Consider the following 23,801-nt stretch of genomic DNA (forward strand, 5'->3'; position numbering starts at 1 on the left):
TATGTTACAAACTTTTGCAAATTTTATGTTTGTTTTTGAATTTTGTTCAAAGCTACACGAGGGCTATCTGTGCTAGCCGTCCCTAATTTAGCAGTGTAAGACTAGAGGGAAGGTAGCTAGTCATCACCACCCACCCTCCAATTCTTGGGCTACTCTTTTACCAACGAATAGTGGGATTCACCATCACATTATAACACCCCCATGGCTGAAAGGGCGAGCATGTTTGGTGGGATAGGGATTCGAACCCTCGACCCTCAGATTGCGAGTTGAGCACCTTAACCACCTGGCCATGCTGGGTCCAAATTATACATTCATCTTGGTTTGTTAATGTAATTAATTAATTTTAATTGTGATTAAATTTAAAATTGAACAGAGTGAGGTGATTGTACAATTAGCCATTCTAGTTATTTATCAGCAGTTTTATTTGTCTATAAAATTTTAATGTTAGTGTTATTCACAGTAAAAATCAAGATGTTAAAAGAATAAGTAATTCAGAATTTTTACTAAGTTTTTTTTATGACTTTGTGCTTGATAAAATGCTACAGCTTTTTTGATGGTTTTGCCTTTCACCATCACTAATGTTGTGGTTTGTTTATGATAGTGTTATATTTCTGTGAACAAAAGTAACTGTTCAAATAAAATTGCAGTTTTAATTTTGTGAAGTAAATAGGTAAAATATATCTTAATTACATGTACAGAAGTATCAAAATTGTTTCTCATGGTTTTTTATTTCTATAAAAAGCAATTTAATGTTTCTAACTAATGATAAAATGTATCATTTTATTTAATAGTAAGTTATTAAAACATTTACTATTAAAACTGAAACTTTTGTTCACTTTACAGCTGCAGTCTGACAATTCAAGTAGTTGTATCACTTTCCTATACTCTGCCATTTTATCCCGAGGCATTGACAGGTATGGGACAGATGTTATTTGCTTATCTCATGATAGGATTTTTTTTATCATTTATTTGTAAGGAAGCAAAGCTAGATATACTTTGGTGCTAGGCATATTATTATCCACTAATTAGAAATTAATAATGAAGCAGTTTCCTTCTGAAAATTACTAGAGCATTTCTGAAGTACTGTTTTTTTTTTTTGGTTGCACTGGTCTGTAAAAGTAAATTAATATAGTATGCATAATAAATCTACTGCCTCCCAAGTGTTTCTGTGGCAAAATTGAGGTATTATAGTGCTAAAATTTGGGATTATATCCATGTTCAAATGATAGTGCAAATACTTTATTATGTAGCTTTGAGCTTTAAATAATAAATGGATGAAATATTAGTCTATATTATGTAGCATAGAATGTGCTAATCTCAAGACATGTGACTTTGTGGTTTCACACTTCTGTATCTGTTGCATACATTATCAGTAATAAATGCTGTTTACATGTACAAATTTCTGAATCTGTCAAGTCCATTAAATGGTACATCTACCTATTGTGTCTACACACTTTTCTTTTTGTTGAATCCATTAAACAGTAATGCTTTTCAGTTACATGTTCACACTTATATACCAGTTGAATCATTTAAACAGTAATGCATCCCAGTTAGATGTACACAGTTCTATACCTGTTGAATCAATTAAACATCTCAGCATATATAGTACATTGCTGAGCTTCTGAATTATACTATGTAACATTTTTGCAATATCTAAATGCTTGTATATACAAGGCTCACCAAATTAGCAGTTATTTTAATACGTATGTGAGCTGCTTTTTTGAAATTTTAATGTGTAAATGTTTCAACGGACTATTTATGAATATCCTTATTTCAGAAGTAAAGGTTGTTGTTTTTTCATGTTTATCTGTACACATGACTTAGATAGCAGTTTTATTTTTTATACAGGCATTGATACAATAATCATTTGTATTTTGGGTTTTGTTTAAGAGTTCTGAAAGACATGGATGATCCACACTCCACATTAATTGGAAGACATGGGTATTGTACACAGGTAGATTTTGATCGTATTGTAAATTTATGTCATTATTTGAAAATATATATGCTCTTCTTTATACTGAATTACTCGGAAGACCAGTGACAAACAACTAGTTCACAAATGAAGAGTTAAAGGAAAATAATTGTTAGTGGTAGGAAATGAGTTGTTGTTGGTTTATGCTGACAATATCATTGAGGTCATTCAAGGTCATGCCTTTTTAAACTTTGATTAATATGCATCAATTTCCATAACAAATGAAAAATTTTTTAGCCTAAAATTGCTCTACAGCAACAGTTATGGGCATGAGTTCAGATGAGGTAAATATCCTCCCAGCAATATAATGAAATGTTTACAAACATTTTGGAAATGTGCCAAATGTTGATATAGCAGCTTTGTTATCAATATTCAAGGTTTATGTTTCTGGTCTTGCTACACAGCACTTATGCATAAATGAGCTTGTAGCATGTAGCCACTGTTACCACATTTCCTGTCATCTGTTGTAAAGGATGACATTCATCTGGGAACTGTTTGTTGTGGAAGCCAAAAGTAGTCAGGGCATTCTTGACTTTAGACCCTTGTTAAACTATTTTTCATCTCAATACTGTGTCATTATTTAGGTGATTGGGAGCATTTGTAGCACAGTGCTTGTGTGGTGCTTTATATTAAAGACTTTTATTTTAATACTTTTAACCTTTTGGGCTCTTCAAATGTGCAATTATGTGTTTGTGTAAAATTCTGACCTTCCACTTCAAATCTAGATTTGTGTAATAACCTTTATTTAGTCAGATTTTGATCCTTTGTGACATAATTCTGTGTGTGGAAGGAGTAGGGGTACATTTGTGTCTGTAACTGTTGTTCTTGAGTGATTTTGATAATTTTTGGTTTAAAATGTTTTATTTGTTATTGTCTACACCTTTGTCATTGACATTTGTGGTGTATGGGGCATACTGATAAGTTTGAAGGGAAAGATCATTAAGTTAACTTTGAATGACCTCAGGGATATTATCACAGGACCCACAACCCATTTTCCCATACCACTGACAACTATTTTTCTTGTATTCCTTCATTTCAGAATTATTTACCTTTCAATGAACTTCTGATTCACCCTGCACATGCTGCTTCAGTTAGACAGGAAAATTTATCTGCCATAAGAGACTGTTTTTCCATTATTGTATTTTTGGGTAACATATGTATAGCACATGATCATGTCTGTATATTTATTTCTGAAAAAATATTTATTAAATTAGTAAGTATATTTCACATACAATCTGTTGCAGTTGGCTTTTATAATCTCAAAAACAAGTTCAAAGGAGAATATATATATATAAGGATGCATGTTTGACAGTAAAACGTATTTTGGATAAAACAGTTTAAAAAGCTAGAAATATGCACAATGTTTCACCAGATTTATTACCTGGAATTTTTTAACTTGATGAAATGTGTATGCTTTTAATTTTTTTTCATTATTTCATTTTTATACAAAGTTGCCAAATTTTGTTGTTACATTTGACAAAGTACTATGTTCTAAATTATGTTGTTTTTTGTAAGTCATTTTAAGTAATAGAGAAAGAAAGGATATTAATAATCAGGTGTACAAATATTTTGAGTAGTTATTATGCTCATTAGTAATCAATACTGTTGTTGTTAACTTCTTAACTGTTAACAAATACTTGTGTAATTACCACATATATATGTATAAATATTTTATATGTGTGTATCTGTTTAAAAGTGTTTGTGAATTAGAAATTTAATAAGTTATGTCAACAAATACCAAGATTAGTAGAGTTTGACTGAGTATAAATCTAATTCTAAAAGGTAAACATTTTTAAGTTGAAAAATGTAAAGTTTTTTGCCGATATTTCATGGTGCTGATTATTTCCCTATGTGTAGTAAGTGATTATAATTCATCCTACAAAGTCTTAAATTTGGTTTATAGTTGTGTTGATGTTTCTGTATTATGCATTCTCAGGGTGAGTCAGTGGTAGGTATCTGTGTATACAATGTTAAAATCTGAGGTTCAATTCTCACTGGTAGACAGAGCACAGATAGCTTATTATGTTGCTTTGCACTAAAAAACAACAACAGTATTAAGTTAGGGAACACAGCTACTTTTTTAAAGAAATTATGAGCATAATATGGTTACTAGTGACCTACTGTTATAGCAAACTGTAAGTGCTAAAAATACAGGAAGCCTTTTTACATAGATAAATGTGAGTGTGTGTCTGTACATAAAGAAAAGTGAATTTATTTTTCTTTGTTACATAAGTCAGATGTAAAAACATTGACAGTATTTTTACTTTTTTAAAAGTACTATTTGTTTTGTTGAAGCACAACTTGATGTTAGAATAACTTACTTATAGTAAAAATCAAAACTTGTGTTTAATACTAATATTTTTTATTGATAAATACAGGAGATGGTAAACTTGTTTCTTATTGGAAAGGCTGTGTCCAATGTTTTTGATGGAATGGTGGAACTGGGCACAGCTGATAAGGATAAAACAATCCTTCATGGGATTCCAGAAACAAGTGACATAGGTTTTCTCTCCCTGTTTGAACATTATCAGTCTTGTGAGGTAAATATCACAACATTCTAAGTTTTTTTATTGTTTCTGAATATAACACATTTTTGAAATTAAATTTTCGTATTTGTTATAAAAACCATTGATACATGCATCTATGTACCATTGGTTAGTGGTGTGACAGTCAGAATAATCAAAGATAAGTCATCAAAATCAAATAAATGAGTATTCAAGTATGTTTTACCATAATTGATTAAAAATGATTAGAATTCTGTTTTGGGGATATGTGGTTTTTACATTTTTGATATATTTTTGTTTCTCAGCCTTGTTGCAAGAAAAGTAGATATTTAAGATAATTAAGATGTGTTCACATTGGTTTACAGTCACCAAACCCAGCCAAGCTGAGATTTTGTTAGATAATTAAAGGCCTGAAACAATTCTTGGAATTAAGTCTGTCTGAAATGAAACTAGGATGTGTTTATTGCTTGAAATTCATATTGTACAAAATAAAAGGATGATTTTAATAACCATGCACAAAGTTTAAACCAGGCATGTGCAACATATGGGCTGCATCTGACCTGCAATGAGTTCTTAAAATATAATTGAATCTGGCTCACGAGCCGCCTGTGAACTTATATTTTTTTCTGTAATCAATCAAGGAAAAAATAAACTTGAGTGCCTACAAACTGATAAAAGTCTGAAATTAAATTATTTTTAACAAATAAAATATAAGGAACTCATTTTCCTTTGAATTATTCTATTTTTGTCTTACTGACTATCACTCTGTATATAGGAGTAATCACTGCTGTAGACTGTATAACTGTGCGACAAGAGCTGTTACAAAATCATCCAAGCCCTTTTAGGATTTGTTAATAGTTCTCTCTTAGATTTAATATTATATCATTTATAACCAACAGAAAGTCAAGGTTTTCATCCATTAAATGATGTGTTGTATTATATTGTTTTCTGTACAGAGAATTGTCAATTTCTCTTTTAGTACAAGCTTCATTCCCATGGAAAAGATATCGACTAAAGGATGTGACAGGTGGGTGTTTCAAGTGGAGTCTGATTTTCTGTTTGATGTCTCTGTAACCAAACAAGATTGAGGGCTTGGAAAATTATGCTTTTTTTTAGCAATGATGATATTATAGTGAGTAATTTACATTAAATTTTGTACTTATTGGAGGGGTGTGAATAAATTAGAGAAGAGGGAATGACTAGAGAATAAATGTTGCATTTCTCACACTAGGGGAAATTCAGGATTTGTTTTTTAATATTGCCTTATAAATCTAAGAACTTAAAACTTGTATAATATGAAAATATGGATTATTAGCTACAAATCTGATCCACCTACCGCTATGGTAAATGGTTTAAAGCATTTTATTTTTCATAACTTTTGTTAATTAGATAATACTCTCATTCACTGTATATGCTACTGCTCTTCTATTTGTACCCCTTTTTATGGTAATAAGAAATTTTGCTTCATGCGGTGTGTCCCTCAAATACATTTACAAATTGCTATCCGACCCATTCCTTGAAAGAAGTTGCACATGCCTAGTTTAAACTATTAAGTTTTCATGTGTTTCTTTACTACAGATTTATCCTGAATGGTAAGATAAAGAGATAAAAGAAAAAACTCCAAATGAATGCAACTAATCTGAAATATTTGTTCTTAAACTTAATGAAAAATAAAGAAAATGTTGCTAACTGGTTATAATTGATTATCAATTCTGATGAACAAATTATTTATCTTAATATTTCAACCATTTCTCAATACTACCATTGGTGAGTGTAATTTTGTATTAAAGAGTGTAGGTAGTATTTATGAATGGGTGGAGTAGTAACAATTCATGGAAACCCTGTAAAAAGGCAATTTTGGTACCATTTGTACTGTACGTGGATATGTTATCCTAAGAATTTACGAGTGAAAGTAAAAAATGTGTAATAATAATATGCCAGCCACACTACATCTGTCATGTCCAGTGCCAAAGGGGCATTTCACCCAACCAGGGCTCATCAGGCTGGCTAGGAAATGACTGTTAAGGCACTATTTATATCATCAATTTCATGTACAACAATTGTTACATTGTGAAATAGGTTGAGTAAGTGAAGCGTAATTGTTATCAGTTTTATTTAAGTCGTTTAAAAAATCTGAATTATTGGAAGGATTACTAACACATTATTACTAACACTAGTTATTTATTATCATTTTATTTACATTAACTTTACTATTAATTCAGAAGAACTGGCAACCAAGCAATATAGTCTTCTTGTTCTTGGAATGGGGAAAGCAATCACATTAACAAAAGGAGAAAACCACGTACATAATTTTAAGAACTTGTGAGTGAAAATGAAGAATGTGTAATGATATGTCAACCACGCTACATATTCCATATCCATTGCCAGTGAGGCCTTTGGCCCCTATACCAGAGCTTATCGAGCCAGCTGAGATACGAAAGATGTAGCAGTGGTCTATCTAGGTGTCATTTAGACATTGTTTGTGGATATTTTTTATTTTTGTTTACTGTAGAACATTCTGTAATAGCTTCAGAACTACTTAGCTTGACAGGTATTCAAAGATAAGTAGTTGATGATAGTTGGACATGTCATTTTTCATCTAGGTAGGATCTCACTACAAGAACCCTCTAAATCCTATCTGGATTGTTCTCAGTGAAAGCCACTTTTCTGTACTTTTTGCCACTTACAAAGGGGCACTTTCGGTAGACTTGGAAGGTTTCCTCTTTGACTTGTTTTACTATGATGGACTGGCTAGACAGGATGAAGAAATTTGTTTAACAATAGGTGAGTGCCATTTTTAAATAGATTATAATTATAATGAAAGATTTGTTGCTTGAAGAGATAAGGCTTTATAAAATAATTAAAATATAGCTTGTAACACTTTGTCCAGGTTATGGAATTTGAATTTTTTTCCTTTTTTTACATTCCTGAAAGCTTGTGAGAAGTATATGAACATTCTTTGGCGATAGACTTAAATACCTCTAAAGATATACTTCATGTATATTTATATTCTTTCTGTATATTCTTAAGATTGTAAGAGAATAAAGTTTTGTTTTCTAATACAGTAGGCTTTAAAATATCTAAGAACAAACTTAAATATGCAGATATTATTTTCCAGTCTATTCTACCTCAAATGTTTAAGGATAACAATTGTATATACTTGTATGTTAAGTCTCTTTTCATACCTATCTGAAAACTTACATTTATGAACTTTATGTAACTTGATAATATCAGCCTTTTAGACTAAAAATATAAGAGCATATAGCTAATAACTTAGACTTTTTTAGTACAAAAACTTACAAGTGTAAAGCTTACATAATCATAATAGTTAGGTTTGTTTGCTATAAAACTTGCTAGTGTAAATCTTGTATACCATTTCTGGGTAGTGGTGTGAAAGGTTTTAGGTTAAGTAGTCAACGTATGAAACAGATGATGTTGTAATGTCATTATTATAGTGAAAATGAATTTTTTTTCATTACGCTCTATCTAGTAAATTTTAGATAGATTCTCAGATAACTTTATCAATATGTTTGTACTTTAGATCTGGTGCTCATTGTTTGATTATTCTCACGAGACTAATCTTCCTACTTGCAGCTTGTTTTGGGTTGTTGTTTTTCTTTTAAAGACTTTTGAAGTACATTTTTGTTTAGTATGATGGACATTTTCCACATGAAAATGTATATTATGTACAATGTAGTATGAAACCTATAACAAGCTGAAAATACAACTTATACTGTTCTGTGGGTTTCTCCTTAAACATTTTCACAAGACTACTAAAATGATATAAACTAATTCTTTGTCAGAAATAATGTTACTTAGACTTCATGTGAAAAAACTAGTATTGATTCTTGTCACAGTGTTTGATAGATAATGTTTAATTCAGTGAAACAAATTCCTAGAGAAACAAAGACAGTACATTTACTATTTCTTAAGAAACATGTGCTGATACTGGATGATTCTTTGCAGAAATTGAAATGACTCATGAGGTGGAAATCAAAGTATATGAAATATTAAAACCTGGGTAATCTGAAAAATCTTTAATTACAGACATTTCAGAATTGTTTTTCTTACTAAATAATCAGTGGGAAAAAGTAAAAAAATAATTGTCAACATTGTAAATATAGAAAAATCACAATATATTAAGTGAGAGTGTGAAGGTGTGGGCAGAAGTTTAGAAAGAACACATTAAATGTTTATAATTTGTGTTACATGTTGAAAAAATTAGAAATGTACATGCTGAAAAATCTATGAATCAATGAATTTAAAGCTTACTGTACTAGGCAGTCAGTATTTAAAGTTAACATTATGACAGCCAAACTTTTGTTTTCCCTTTTTCTACTTCCTATTTAATGAGTGCTAATATTAATGAAATTGGAGTCCTGTTTATGTAGATTGATTAACAACTTAACAGTACAACATATTGTTAGACTGTTATTAGTTCATGTCTAGTAATTTCTGACAAATACACTTATACAAGTTATTCAGAAAACAAAGTTTTATTTGAAATTAAAGGATATTAATTTGCCATAAGTTTTTTTATTAAAACAATCTCACTCAAGGTAACAGTGGTTATGTTTGTGCTTGTAATAAATAAGCAGTATTTTAAGTTAGAGCTACCCTATTGCTTTGACATTCAAGGTAAACACACACAACAGACACCAATAATGGTTGGAGATGGATTGAATGGGTAATGAAGAAAAACTAATATAAGTTTAACATAACAGCAAATGTACAACGTTTCGACCCATTCAAGCCGTCTCCAACCATTATTAGTCTCAAAGTGGGTTCCTCACCATTGAACAAGCACCAGTGTTATTAGTTATGTAACCAACATCCACTAGCCCATACCCTCACATATATGAGTTGTGTACAATCAGGATTGCATGCATACCATTGTGCAGTCTTGCAAACTGTAGTAGTAACAGCTAATGTTTTGAATACTTGGATGATTGGAATTATAAAAAAAATAGTGATAATTCAAAAATTAATTTTGATTAGTTAATTATTTTCATAACATCAATTTATTTAATCATAATTTCAATTACTTGATAATTTTACCTAACACTAGTTGGTGTAATCAGTGCTTGTAGGTAATCTATTTAATTGCCCAGAGTATAAAACAAGACAATATATAAACCCAGATCCCCACCCCAAGCTTGTTTAGTAACCTTCAATAATTATTATTTAGTTTTGTGTTTAAAAGCAAATAAAATAAACCTACCATTCAGATTTTCTATAAGTTACTGCTTTTGATTAACTAGAAGCAACAGGGCTTGGGTTTAAATGTTAATTCTTGTCATGCTAATATTAACACTGTATCAAACTTAATAACCATCACTGTCTGTAATATGTATGTTTCACTCTGCAACAGTATGCAAACAGTTGTTTTTGTGCTAGCTTAAAATGAAACTTGTCAGGAAAGAAAGCTAATATGGGATTTAATGTGGTTTCATAAACATAATACCTATAAAATGGTATAACTTGTACAAAGTTTTAATAGGTAAAAAAAATATCAGTACTTCCGGTAATTTTATTCATACTCTAATATTGAATGATCAGGGAAGCTTTGAAATTTTAATTATACAAACAAAACAGATTCTGCTTGACAAACATTTGTTTTTGGTAGATCATGCGATTGACATGTATTACAATTTATAAGTTTTATATTCAAATAAGTTATACATCATTGGATAAATTTAAAAACAAATAAACCTAAACTTTCTACTCTTTCAACACATCTTTAAAGATTTTCCAGAAGTTACTGCTCATGATCTGCTAGAAGCAATATAACTTTTGATGCTTGGGTTTAAATGTTAATTATTTTCATGACATATATTTATTTAATCATAATTTTGATTAATTGATAATTTTATGTGTACACTAATTGATGTTTTATTAACTTAAATGTAATATTAGCAATTAAGTTAAACAGTCTTTTATACCCTCATTTTAGTAACACACTAGTGTGTTACATAATTACACAGTTGGTAGGATTTATTTTTCTAAATATTTAAAGAAAGATTAATTTTGTTCCACAACTAAAATAGCTCAATATTTCTGGTGTTTCTGTAAGAACCACCTGTACACCTGTATATTCTGATGTTCAATGGGTTTCTGCTTGATGAAAACATTTCACCTCTTTGTTCATTTATTAAGTATTCTTTATTATCATCTGGTTTTTATAGTCATGAATATGTCTCTCTTAGTTCCTTGATGATGTTGGTTTCTTCACAGTGAGTGAGAGCTCTTCATCTTCACTTTTGTTCTCATTGGTCCTGTGGTGTTTACTTTAGTTGTTTAACTCAGTGCTCTATACTACCTGAGGGAATTTGTATTTTGTTTTCAACTTGTGGCCTTTCTGGGTATGAATGCAGTAGAGGAAAACTAGAAGAATTTCTGCCTCGGGGAAAAAATTGTTGAAAGAGATCCTGGACTTTGAAAATGTTTGGCTTTATTTAGATGTCTAACACTCTCTAGCTTATTTTTTCACATTGTACCAGTCAAAGTGATTCAATAAATGTATATTCTGAACTTAATCCATGGGTTTCAGTAACTGTGCATTTGAGATGAATATTGTGAGAACCATCTACTTTGTGTTTGAATGATAGGTTATGAGGGTGCTTCTTCACATCAGGTCCACAGACTTCTGTGTGTGTGATGTTGTGGGGCCAGCATTGGGAGTTCATATACCTCTATAGTCATTTGGTATGTTACATACTGAATATTTTAATGTACACTTTATGGTTAGTATTATTTGTTCTAGTAACTATACCATCAAACTATTCCATACTTCTTAGAGGTGTAGTAAATAAATTAAAGAGGGAAGACTTAGAGAGCAAATGTTACAGTTCTCATACTAGGGGAGATTGAGAATTTTCTTTTAAACATTTCCTTATAAAATTAAGAATGTAGAATGTAAATAGTATTAAAATTTGATTTATTAACTCTGGTTTCATGCTGAGTTTATTTGTATACATTGATAATAAAGTAATGTAATTCTGTAAAAGGTTGTGTCATGCACAATTTAACCTACCCATTGTGAAACGGTTAAAGTCTGCCTTTACATGATGCTGCTAGCTTGTATAAAATTTTATTTTCTTAGGAGTGATAGGCACTTCTCCTTACTCCATTCTTACCCCTTTTTTTCAGTATGAGTGTTCTAGCTGAAGGTTATAGGAGAGTTGTAGTATTGTATTTGAAATTAGAATTTTATAAACTTAAGTTTAAAGTGATACTAATTTGTACCATAACCAGTCTCACCCTCACCCGTTCCTTAATGGTGGGTCAAGAAAATGTAATGACTTTTGGTAAGGAACAGTTTAGGTAAAGGTCAGGTAGGAGTGATAACATGTGATAGTTGGTGATTGACCTTTGAGTGTGACAATAGGGAATCATAATCACATGACTATCATGAGGATATGTAATCATTTTGTATACAGGAAAATTCTATGCAATATGATGCAGAGGGGTGGAATGAGAAATTACATCTTTTTTTTTAGTAGAGGTATCTTTTTCAAATTAATTTTGATTACAAAATATTGAGGTTCAGTTTCACAACACATTGGTCTTTCCTGTCTGATACACATGGGATTCCTGTGTATAATGTTTTCCCTTTTAGGAATGAATAAGTAAAATTGTGTATAGACTAATATCATCTAAGAATTCCATTGGTTGTTAAAGGCATAACTAGAACTTTTATACAGTTTAAAATCTTTTTTGTATTTAAGAATTTCCACTTAAACAAGTTTAATCACCTTTTGAATAGCAGTTCTTTGTTATAAGAAGCAAACTTCTTGTGAAATGTGTAATTTACATTCCACAACCAATGATATTACTTTGCTGAATACTTAAAATCATAGTTTAACAAAAACTCAAGTTGATAGCATTGTCTCTGATGAATGCCTAAAGATACAAGATAATGTGTGATACGTGGATAATGGTATTTGTGTTTTATCTTATGAAATGTAAATTAATGCTCCATAGTTAAGACATTGAATTTGTTTTTATAGATCCAAAGGGAAATGTAGTTCACGAACCGGATGATGTGGACTTGGTGCCTCCATTAGAACTATGTATACAAACCAGGTATGGCAGGGATATTTTATTTGTTTATAAACTAACAATTATATAACAGGCATTGGAAACTTCCCAAATATTTTGTTTCTTGTGTAGGTCTTGCTTATAATTGTAGAAGTTATACTTTCAAAATGTAGAGAATCATTACAATTCATCTTTTAACTTATGAATACAGATAATAAGATATATTACTTTAATAACTTTATAAGTTACATTCCATGTTATTTAGTAGAGTAAGGTTTATTAGCCAGTTTATTGATTAATATAATCATATCCTCTGTTATGGAGTTTAATCCATGCATTATGTGACTTAATTTATTAATGGGTATTGAATATGACACAACATAGCAGAATCTCAATGTGATTTTAGAATTATTGTGTGGATGTTATTTTATGTTAAGAAACTAGGACATTTCTTCACAAACATTATTTATCTTATTTCTGCAAGTTTTCAACTCCTTGTAACCTTTAATGGGTAATATGTTAGTATGACATGAAAAGTATATTGTTTAAATATGTTTGTTGGAATGAGTTTAAAGTGTTATCTATCAAAAGTGAAATCTACAGTAATGGTTAGAAAATAAATGATTATTAAAAAAATATGAAACGTGTAGAAAGCATTGTTAACCAAAACACATTATGTAATTTATATATGTCTGCCATGTTCACTGCACATGTCACACTTTGCTCACATGAAGGTGCACAAAATGACAATATTTCGTTGATATACGTATCTATTGTTTACTGGCCAGACTTGACATTTTTTGGTAAGTTTGAGTTAAAGTTTAATTTAGAATATATAGCACTAGAATAGATAGGCCTATTTAGTTATAGATCTACTAATACGTCATATATTTAACCTCACACACAAAAAAAATTTATGCAAAATTAGAATGTCATTTATGAAAAAGTAAACAGTAGGCCTAGCCTATAAAATAAAATAATTATTGGGAACAACAAAGGGGAACATTTTTTCATCCCACTAATTCCAACCGATCTCCCCTTCGAGCTCAAATGCCTGCAGTTCTCAGTTCAATTAAGTTTTGCGATGTCAATCAACAAAGCACAGGGCCAGTCTCTGAAAGTAGTGTTACTTGAATTGACGTCACCATGTTACTTACGTGGACAACTCTACGTTGGATGCTTAAGAGTGGGGAACAGTATGGGCCTATTTATCTTTGTCAGTGAAGGAAAAACAAAAAACATTGTTAATAAGGAAGCACTGGTTTAAAACAGGTTCGTAGTTTATTTTCAAAAATCAAACCTAAGGTTGTTTTTTTTTCATAAATTCACAAAATATTTTTTACCTGTCAAAATGTGGAATGGGGAACAGAGTATTTTTTTTTTTCAAAAACCCAGGCAATGCTGGTAGTATTATAATATAATGTTGTGTCAATTAGTTGTATAGAAACTAAATCACTAACATGATGAATTTTCAATAGGTTATTTAGTCTTGTACCTACAAATTAATTATAATACAACTTTAACATCAACCCCAGTAGTGTTTTGTTGTCTTCAATAAATAGAAAAGTACCATACTACATTGAGTGGTATGTGTTCATTATTTTGACTTGTGTCAAAAGGAGAGTAACTTCTGTTAACCTTTATGGCAACGTCTTGTTTAATTTTTTTTATTATCTTCACATGAAATTCTTGGTCAGCTGCACAACATTTACTCCCTATTGTATTATGTTCATTTTCTTGGATGCATGATGCTAAGGCATTTACTAATATTTGTGAATAAAAAAAGCTTTTCTGTTATTTGAGTAGTTTGACATCACAGAACTCCTAGCTTACTGTATTCACTAACTCTAAATTTCCTTATCTTATCTATTTTGATATAAGAATATTTTTGTAGTTTTAAAACAGACATAATATAACACCAATAGATTATTATGAACAAATAGATCATTAAAAGAAACTATAAAAGAATTCTCAGGTTTGTTGCTTGTTCCTAAGTTTTCTAAACTTTATATTAGAATCCTTTGTTCTCCACTTTGAGAATTTTTATTAGTCACTTTCTTAGAAGCCATACAGTACTGTGCAAAAGTGTTAGGACAAAGTCAAAAATTAGATTTCAGGCTACTTTCAAAGAACAATAGAAGGTAAATCACAGGTGAAACTAACAGAAACTCTGTAGAAGTGCTTGAGTTCAGCAAACAGTTAATATTTTTAGTGTCCCCCTTTTGCTTTAATAACTGCAGACAGTCTTTCAGGCATTGTTGCAACATATTTAATCAAAGTGTACTTTGAGATTTTACTCGAAATGGTTCTAATACACTCCCATAAAGTTTCTTTGGAAGTAACTTTGATTTGTAAAGTTTTTGATCTGCTCAATTGAGTTGAGATCAGGGATATGTGGAGGCTATTGCATCATTTGAATGACTCCAGCAGCTTCTTTCTTAGCTAAGTAATTTCTGTATAGGTTAGATGAGTGTTTGGGATCATTATATTCTTGGTAGTAAAATCCTTTACCAATAATATGCAAACCACTGGGTATACCATGATGGATCAGTATCTGATGGTACTTGCGCTGGTCCATTATTCCATCTATTTTGCAATTATCTCCTCTTGCCTCAGCAGAAAAAACACCCCCAAACCATCACACTGCCTCCCCCATGCTTTATGATAGGTGCTATGCATTGAGGTAAGTATATTTCACATTTCTTCCTCTGGACATACAACCTACGCTTTGATCCAGATGTTTCAAACTTGGACTCATCCATCTATAACACCCTTTTCCAATCATCAACAGTCCAGTTTTTGTTCTTTTTTAGCAAATTTCAATCTCTTGACATTATTTGGAGATTGAAATAAAGGTTTTTAACCGCTAAACGACCAAATATTCCATTCTTGTTGAGTCTTCTTGATACTGTAGAACTGGACACTTTTCTCTCATTTGGTACATGGTCGTTTATCTTGTGCTTGGTATCAGTGGCACTCTTCCTTCTGTCCCAATGGCTGTGTAAACGAAGATACTTAACATCAGTATCATTGAGTTTAAGTGTTCTGCCTTTTCCTTTCCTATTTCCAAATTTACCTGTCTAAGGTGTACTTGACAGTGTTTGGGGAGCATTTCAAAACTGGAGCAATTTGTTGGAGCAACCAACCAGCATCACGTAAAACTTTTATGTGAACTCTCTGCTCTACTGGCAATTCTCAATGCTTTTTAGGCCATGGCATGACTACAAAACTTAATATATAGTGTTAAACACAGTTTTTATCAAGATTTATTTCTGGAGTGCTGTTAAATTGATTTCTTCTAGCATATACTAGTACCATATGCTAGCTTCTTTCTAGATATTTAAGACACTGCATGGGGTACCATGACAGTTATTTCAGACCCTAAGTTTGATCAGTAAGTTCGTTCAAGCAGAACCCTTATGACATGCCCTTGGTACAAGTATATAGGAATTCTAAAGAATAAGTATTCTCACCCTAACTCATTCAATTGTCAACAGGGATCAGTGAAGCATTACCATAGTTTTGAAATTTACATTCTGTAATGGTATGGAAGAATTAGCACCATAATATGAGAAGAATGACAAAATATTCTCTTGTCATAACACTTTTGCACAGTACTGTATATTACTGCTTACCCCATTTTATCAGGCAAGTGGTAGTACTGCCTATGTAGGGATGGCTCAGATTGTTCATTGAAATGGTATTTTAAATATCTTCTCAATAGGTCATTAGAACTTTAAAATACTATAGTATTTCCTTCCATAATGATATCTATGTAATGACTAAGTCACAAGTTCTGGGAATATCATAGCAAAAAGTTTGAATTTTTTGTTTTTCTTTCTTTTGCTTTTTTATTACATGATAACTCAAAAACCAAAACATTAGTGTCAACCAATTTCACTAAGGTGACATAGTTTCAATAGAGTATTCGCTTTTATAAGTATTATTAACTAGTAGTAATTTAAAAAAAATCATAATTCTAGTGTAAACAACGTTATCATTACCCCTTAAAGTTAGCTTTCATACAGAAATGTAGTGTTTCTTTAAAAAGCTTAAGTACAGGGTGAAACAGGAATTACCAGCCTGTAATAGATAAGCAATAAATAAATCAGTTGGAACCTTATTGTATTTAAAATTTATAAGTACTACCTTTCTATGTCTATTGAAACACTATATTAAAGAAAACAAGCAAATAAAAAACTTTTCAAAAATGGAAATAAATGTAGGGATGGCTAATATCAATCTTTCAAAAACTATGCAAACATCATCCCTACATAATAGCACAGGTAAGAATTAACATATAGCAATATGTACAATTATTCAATCACAATTGTCAAAAACAAAAAGTTTAATCTGTCTTTTCCTAAGGGATGCCACAGCCTGAATAAATTTAAATCTATACTTTAGGGTGGACAGAAAATTCTCTAAGGGAGTTGTTTATACCTCTTGTAGCTGCACAGAGATGAAGGTTCAAACATTTTGAAAATTTGTGTCTGAAAATTACACTAAATACATTTTTCAAAGTTACAAAATGTCAATTCTTAAATATGTTTGAGTGAAAACTGTTACAATTATTATTTTTGCTTAAATTGTGAAATCTGATATGCAAGCTTGTCCTCAACTCCTGAGAACTCCGCTACAGTCCTAGTAGAGTTAAAGGTCTTCAAATACACGTTCCTTCAAGATATAGGAAATGAAATAAAAACTATTAAAAATGTTCTTCCTCTAAGAACAAATAGCTACGTGCTTTGTAAAACAGTATTCTCCTCAATACCATTACCTACAGTTAAGTAACTGTTTGTTATAATCTTTATAAACTGAATGTTTTCAAAATTGTTAAAAAGTGACCAAAATTTTGTTTCATAAAATAGAGAAAATTTAATAATTGAATAGATTACATAAGGGAAGCACTAGTAACGTAGGAATAAATAATCACTCTTGTATAAAAAAAAACAAGTTGTTAATGTAATAATGATAAGCTGCTAGAAAGTGAAGAAGAGATTTTGTCTCATGGTTTTTATTTTATTCCTTCATTAAACAAAATTTAATTTGCTGACATTTTTGCTAATAACATTTCATCAGAGCTTTGTTAAATGGTTAAAAGAAGCATTGTTGAGATGTGATAAAAAACAAATCTGCAACCTGAAAAATGTAAAGCACTTAATGAGCATAAGAAAGACAATAATATTGTGATGCTTTCTGCTGTTAAAGAAAATGCTTCTGTCTTGTTAAATAAAGAATACTATGAAACCAAAAATATCTACACTTTATTTTAGGATATAAAAATATAAGTTAGCCTCCTAGTTTCAATAATTTAGTACATTGCCCAACCTCTACCAAAGATGTATAAAAGAAAACTCTACCACACCCTCTTGTTTGTTCTCCTCCGAACTGTGCTGCTCAATTTCTAGCTAACGATCTTAATTGCCTTGCAGGACAATTTGAACACACTATTCAAAGCAGACTCTGAAGAATTTGTTAAAGTTTTTGGAACACTAAAAGCCCCGAACACTGATTTTATGATCAGGTTTGATATAGTATCTTTATTTCCAAAGATATCTACAAAGGAGACTATACGTGTAATTAAGGATTTGTTGAGCAAAGATCAAGATCTCTTAATGAGAAATAATATATATGTAGATAATCTGGTTACCTTACTGAAACTTTGCTTAAAATCCAGTCATTTCCTCTGGAATGGTGAGTACTGTGTGGCTAAAAGAACACAAACAAGTGATAAAAAAAATTGTACAATACATACATCAAACATGAGAAAATGACAACATTATACTATGGAAAGAATGTAGTGTGGTGGACCAAGACTTTCATGCAAAAAGAAGATGATAAAGTAAGCCGTTGCTGTAAGGGTTAACAGAAGTTATCGTCCTTCTGGCTTGAATCAAATAAATGGACAAATGCCACTGAATACAATATTGTTGTTGTTTTTTTTATCAAAGATAAAAACCATTATTGTAAAACTTACTGTTGCTAAATGATACTTCAAACTCATTCCAAAGGGTTTGCACTAGTCATGAAGATTCTGGAAGGTCATGGAATTTTGTAAACAAATTTCTCAGTGCTTGTAATCCTGAAAAACCAATGGTTTTTATCAGTCTTATGATCTTAAAAACCAGGTTTTGATACCTGCAGTGAGGCACAGCACAGATAGCCCATTGTATAGCTCTGTGCTTTATGACAAACAAAATAGTTGATCTACAAGGTTTTCAGTTCTTTGAAAAGTTCTTTGTTAGGTAGAATTATAGCAATAAGTTAAGAATATAATGGAATGGAATTGTGTGGGAAAACCATGAAATACACAAAATTGTTAATGTATGCAACAGTGTAAGAGTAGTCTCGATAATAAATGAATGTGAATCTTTTGATATTGGCATTGTTACGTAGTGACACAAGTTCAGCAGCTAATCAGGTACAAGTTGACTTATTGTTCTATTGTCTAATTGACATAAGATGTTCAATAAATATTTGGTTCTAGTTACATGCTAGAGGAATTTTTAGCTCCATCGAAAGCACAGGGAAATAGATGCAAGGCTTTATCACTTTTATTAAACTGCAGCTGACAGTTTATTTCTTTTAATGTTTGTCTTAAATCTTATATATTTCATACTAGGAAAAATTTTACTATTCCTGCAATTTATTTTTTTACAGTTTACTTTTCTGTTCTGTATGTGGGATGCTATTTATGACTAAGTTGCTTGAAGTTAAAAAATCAATCAAGGGAAGGAAGCACTTGATGATACTTTCTCTTTCCCTTACTTGTTTAACACAACTGTTATATTGTCTTTTAAAATACACATACAGTCTGTGTATATCACCAGATTTTTTATTTATTGTACAAAAACTTATTTTTGCAGAAGATTTTCATATGTATTGTTACTTAAATAAGCATGTGTAGCTTTAGCATTTTAATTTATAAAATTTCATGTTGTTAATTCCAGTTTATATTTTTCTTTCATATAATGCACATATTGTAAATTTTGTTCAGTATCGCCATCACAAATAATATCAATCTTCTATATTGGTGGAATGTAGTAATTGAAAAAAAAGACACTTCTGTGTTTGGGTTTAATCATATTATCTTATTATTCCCTTACTTTCAGGTGGAAAGGAGCTGCTGTAGACTGGAACAACACAGAACCAATCTTGTAACTAAGACCACCTATTCGTGGGTCACAGAATTACCATTAAGAATTCACATTTCACATTGTGTGGTTCAGAGTTGCTGTTGAGAATTAAATGTTGTCCAATGTACTTAATTAATATATTCAAAAGCAAATACTTTTTAACCCTCTAATGACCTGCATATAAAATTTTTAAATTTAAGGTTCCCTTGGTGGTTCACAGTAAGTTGGAGAGTTTATAATGCTAAAAAAGTGGGTTTAGATACCTGCAGTGAGAAAAGCACAGATAGCTCATTGTGTAACTTTGTGCTTAACAAAAACAAGTCAAATCAAAATTTAAGTAGAAGTAGTGATTCTAAGTTTGATTCAATAACTTTTAACTCAAAAATATGTTAGAGGTGATGTTTTATCATATACATTTAGTGTAATTTGCAAAGAAAGAAAAAAGAGATGTTCCATTTCTATGCAACATTAAGGCATTTATCAATTTTTTATTTTTCTGCCCTTCCCAAAGTACAAGTTTATATTTGCTAAAAAAATGATCTTCACTTAATACTATAGTTATCCATTATCTTTTTTTCTAACCTGAATTTTCTTTCTCTGTTAGTGGTTTTACTACTATAGCCCTTTATTCCCACCATTTTATGATGTCACAGAATTAAATGTGGTCTGAACAATTTCTAATGAAATACGTCCTTAAAAATATCTATAGGCAACACTTACATATGATCGGATAGAGCAGATTATAAAATATTTACACCAGTGTAGAGTAGATGAAGTGGTTTTTTAAGAGTTAATAGTTCCTTGATAAAGTGACTAACTGGAGCTTCTGTAGAAGTTGAACAAGGGTGTTCAGTGGGAAGTTTAGAAGAATTCAGAACAAACCACAGATCTGGGAATTTTCTACTTTTTTTTCTTTACATTCTTGTTATTTCTTAAAATGGTTAATTATACCTCTATGAAAGCTTCAGACATTTTCTTCCGTGAGAAGATATCTGGTAAGCTAGTTAGGTTTAATGAGTACAGTAGGCAATGGCAAAGTATTCTGATGATTCAAATCCTTATTTATTAAATATTATTGTTAGATTTATCAAATTTGAACAACACACCCAAATAAAAGAATTTATTATTGATTGAAAGAAACTATTTATTACATAAAAATTGATCCCAACGAAGAATATTGTTAGCAAAAATCATGGTATCTGACTTGACAAAAGTAATGGTGATACTATTTTTGAAAAGTCAGATCTTCAGTGATGGATAGGTTTTTGTCAGTATTTGCCATGTTTTTATGATTTATAGCCTGAAGTGCTGATGACTGCAATTGACAAAGTATAAAAAATGTTAATGAATATCAATCAAGTTGAAACTGACTAGATATATAAAGTGAAACCTCCTTAACAACAATATTAAAAATTTAAATTCTAAGATAAAAGGAAGTATTTGTGATACTTTTCAAAATAATGCTTCACAATAAAATTTTAATGATAGTCATGTTTATTCAAAATATAAGAATTGTTAATTTCTAAAACTAGACACTATTTAGAAAGATTATAAAAAATATCATGCAATATGGTTAAGAATTTCTTTGTGAGGAGGAAAACAATCAAGGGTTATCAGTGTCACCCCTCCAGTCCAGAAAAGTGGGGCACATGTAGTTAACTTTAATTACTATAGGATGTTCAAGTAGAAATCAATAAAAGTGTTTTATTATAACCAAAGAACAATAAAAACATTATCGTTTTGTTATGAAAAATACATGTACCATAAAAATTTGTAGTGAACCACTATTTAAAGAAAAAAATTATGCTAACTAATTCTACAACTCTTAACCTAATTGCAAAACATTATTACACTCTAGAACTAAAAGTTCACAATTTTTAGAAGGTAACAAGTTGTAAATAAACTTGGCTGCGTCTGAATATTAGATGTTGCAAACATGTATGTTTTCATCTAGATCATTTTTATATTTTATATATTTCCATCACCTTTCACTATTTATTGTTTTTAAGATGCATTAGAGCAATAGTATCTTGTATTTTTCTCTATATGTAACTTTATTGAGAAGTAGGATGTTTTGCTAATTTTAAATTTCAACTATAGCATGAACAGTTTTCAAAGCTTACTGAGTTTGAATTTCAGTATTCAGTCAAAAGGATGATGATTGAACTTAATTAAAAGTAAAGAAACTGTAATCATTGTGTGTTATACTAAGGAAAGATGATACAGTTTTTAATACAAAAATTCTAAATGGCAACATTGCTTGTTGTACAGTAATATTTTTATAATGTACAGATGGGTTTGTAACTAAACTAATGAAATGTGCATGTAAAACTTTTGACTTAAACCAATAGTTGCAGTAGTATGTTGAGACTTTATAGAGCGGCACTTCTCCAAAATTATGTGCACAAGATACACTGATGCCAGTCAGATGGTTAGGTTCTACTAGCATAAAGTTAGTTGCTTGTAGGGGTAAAAAATACTCAGAACTTCTTACTTTCATCCACCTTCATGAAACAAATTGGGGTGTAGAATCTTGAAGACAAGAAGAGGAGAACAAAAATTAAAGCACAAGATTAAGAATCTTCAAATGGCTTGTATGAAAGACATATAATCTGTAGTAAAAGTGTGGTGTAGACGTAAAAATACTAGTCTAAAGATATAGAGAAAAGAGTTTGAATACAAAGAAATAGAATTTATTTAAAAAAGACGTTAAGGCTTACTGTGCTTGGTTTAATGTAATAGAAGAAAAAATAGAATAAAGTAATTGTAATGGAACGAATAATCTATAGATTTATAAAACGATGGTACATGTACTACAACAGTAGTGAATAGGAAAATTCTGAAGTACAAGAGAAAATATAGAACAAAAAGAGCAGTGGTGATGATTGAAATGAAAACGTTAGTTGTCAAGTGTAATCTTCATGCCAAGTTGTAGCTAAGCAACTCGTGTACAACACAATGGTAGAAGACTGAGTAGTAACCTTAAACATAGAAGAACCTGACTAAAGGATATAATAAGATCCAGCTTGTAAATATAATTGTTAAGAACTTGTGACCAAAAGTAAGCTAGCCATATAAATCAGTAGTCTTCAATTAGTTGGAAAATTTTCATATCCTTAATGATAATTATGTAAATGTGAAAATCACTGCTTCTAACAAAAGCACTAATCTGTCAAAAAAAAAAGACATTACATGTGCTGAAATTAAAAATCCAGTGATATCATAAGAAATGCATTCCAAAAGTGACAGAAATGTTAAATCAAGCATTTAAGTGGTATAAGCATAGGTACTTGCCCCAAGGAGACTACAGAAAAATATCTTGGAAGATCAGAACCTACAACTATAAACCTCAGAAAATTTCAAAAGATGGGATCTTAACAGTGGGTCAGTTACATGTAGTGTACAAGGACATAATGAAATAAGATATTTTGCAGCAAGTTATAATGTGTCTGTAATGAGTGAGGAAGGTTACATGTATCGAAAATTAGCCAATTATAAGCATATTTGAGAAGGAATTCTGTGTTTACATGTAAAGCCAGAAGAATGGAATAATTTGTTATGTATACAATATTGTAATTTATTTATTAATTAAAGTAAATATTTTTCTAAACAAATATAAACTTAATATAGACTTAATAGGTATATCTTGTACTTAGACCATTTTTAAGGTTTGGGGAAATTGAGGGCTGTAGGTTTCTCACTGCTATAATATAATAAAGTTTAAAAATTACAGATATGAAAATGTTTGCACTACTTTAACATGTTAATCTTTCTTGTGCTAGGCTCATCATCTCATTTTAACTTTAAATTCTTTTTTCACAACTTCTTATGTTTCCGAAAATCTTGGGTAGCAAAATAATAATAAAGTATTTCCATTATCTACATAAACAGAAATTCTGTTGAAATGACTTTTGTTTCCAGCTTATACCTGGTGAATTTTTTACACAATTATTTTTTAAGCATTTTTGGTTGTTTAATAAGTATCTAAAGTTTATATACATGTATGTTGATTTTTTGTGGCAAAAACTTTAAGATATTGATCAAGAAATAATGCTAAGTCTCTTACTGTTGTTAAATGGAATAATGAGGCTGTGTACAAAGTGAAGTGCAAAATGACCAATCTGTACACATGTGGTTTGTGCATTT

The 23,801-nt window shown here is 30.5% G+C and overlaps 1 protein-coding gene across 7 annotated transcripts in view; it reads left to right on the forward strand.

Annotated features, from left to right (window-relative positions):
* Positions 1-23,543, forward strand: part of LOC106460243 (probable ubiquitin carboxyl-terminal hydrolase MINDY-4) — a 103,225-nt gene extending 79,682 nt beyond the window's left edge. For 6 of the 7 annotated variants that reach the window (XM_022386911.1, XM_013919927.2, XM_022386912.1 and 3 more), the window contains exons 13-18: positions 844-914; positions 1,891-1,954; positions 4,351-4,512; positions 7,080-7,260; positions 12,486-12,561; positions 19,632-23,543. In XM_022386911.1, coding sequence (XP_022242619.1) covers positions 844-914; positions 1,891-1,954; positions 4,351-4,512; positions 7,080-7,260; positions 12,486-12,561; positions 19,632-19,680 — 603 coding nt within the window. In that variant the 3' untranslated portion in view covers positions 19,681-23,543. The remainder of the gene's footprint in view (positions 1-843; positions 915-1,890; positions 1,955-4,350; positions 4,513-7,079; positions 7,261-12,485; positions 12,562-19,631) is intronic. The other variant, XR_002610720.1, reaches the window with a different exon arrangement.
* The last annotated feature ends 258 nt before the right edge of the window (positions 23,544-23,801 follow it).

This window comes from Limulus polyphemus, unplaced genomic scaffold, assembly GCF_000517525.1.
Source record: "Limulus polyphemus unplaced genomic scaffold, Limulus_polyphemus-2.1.2 Scaffold734, whole genome shotgun sequence".
NCBI classification, from domain to species: domain Eukaryota; kingdom Metazoa; phylum Arthropoda; class Merostomata; order Xiphosura; family Limulidae; genus Limulus; species Limulus polyphemus.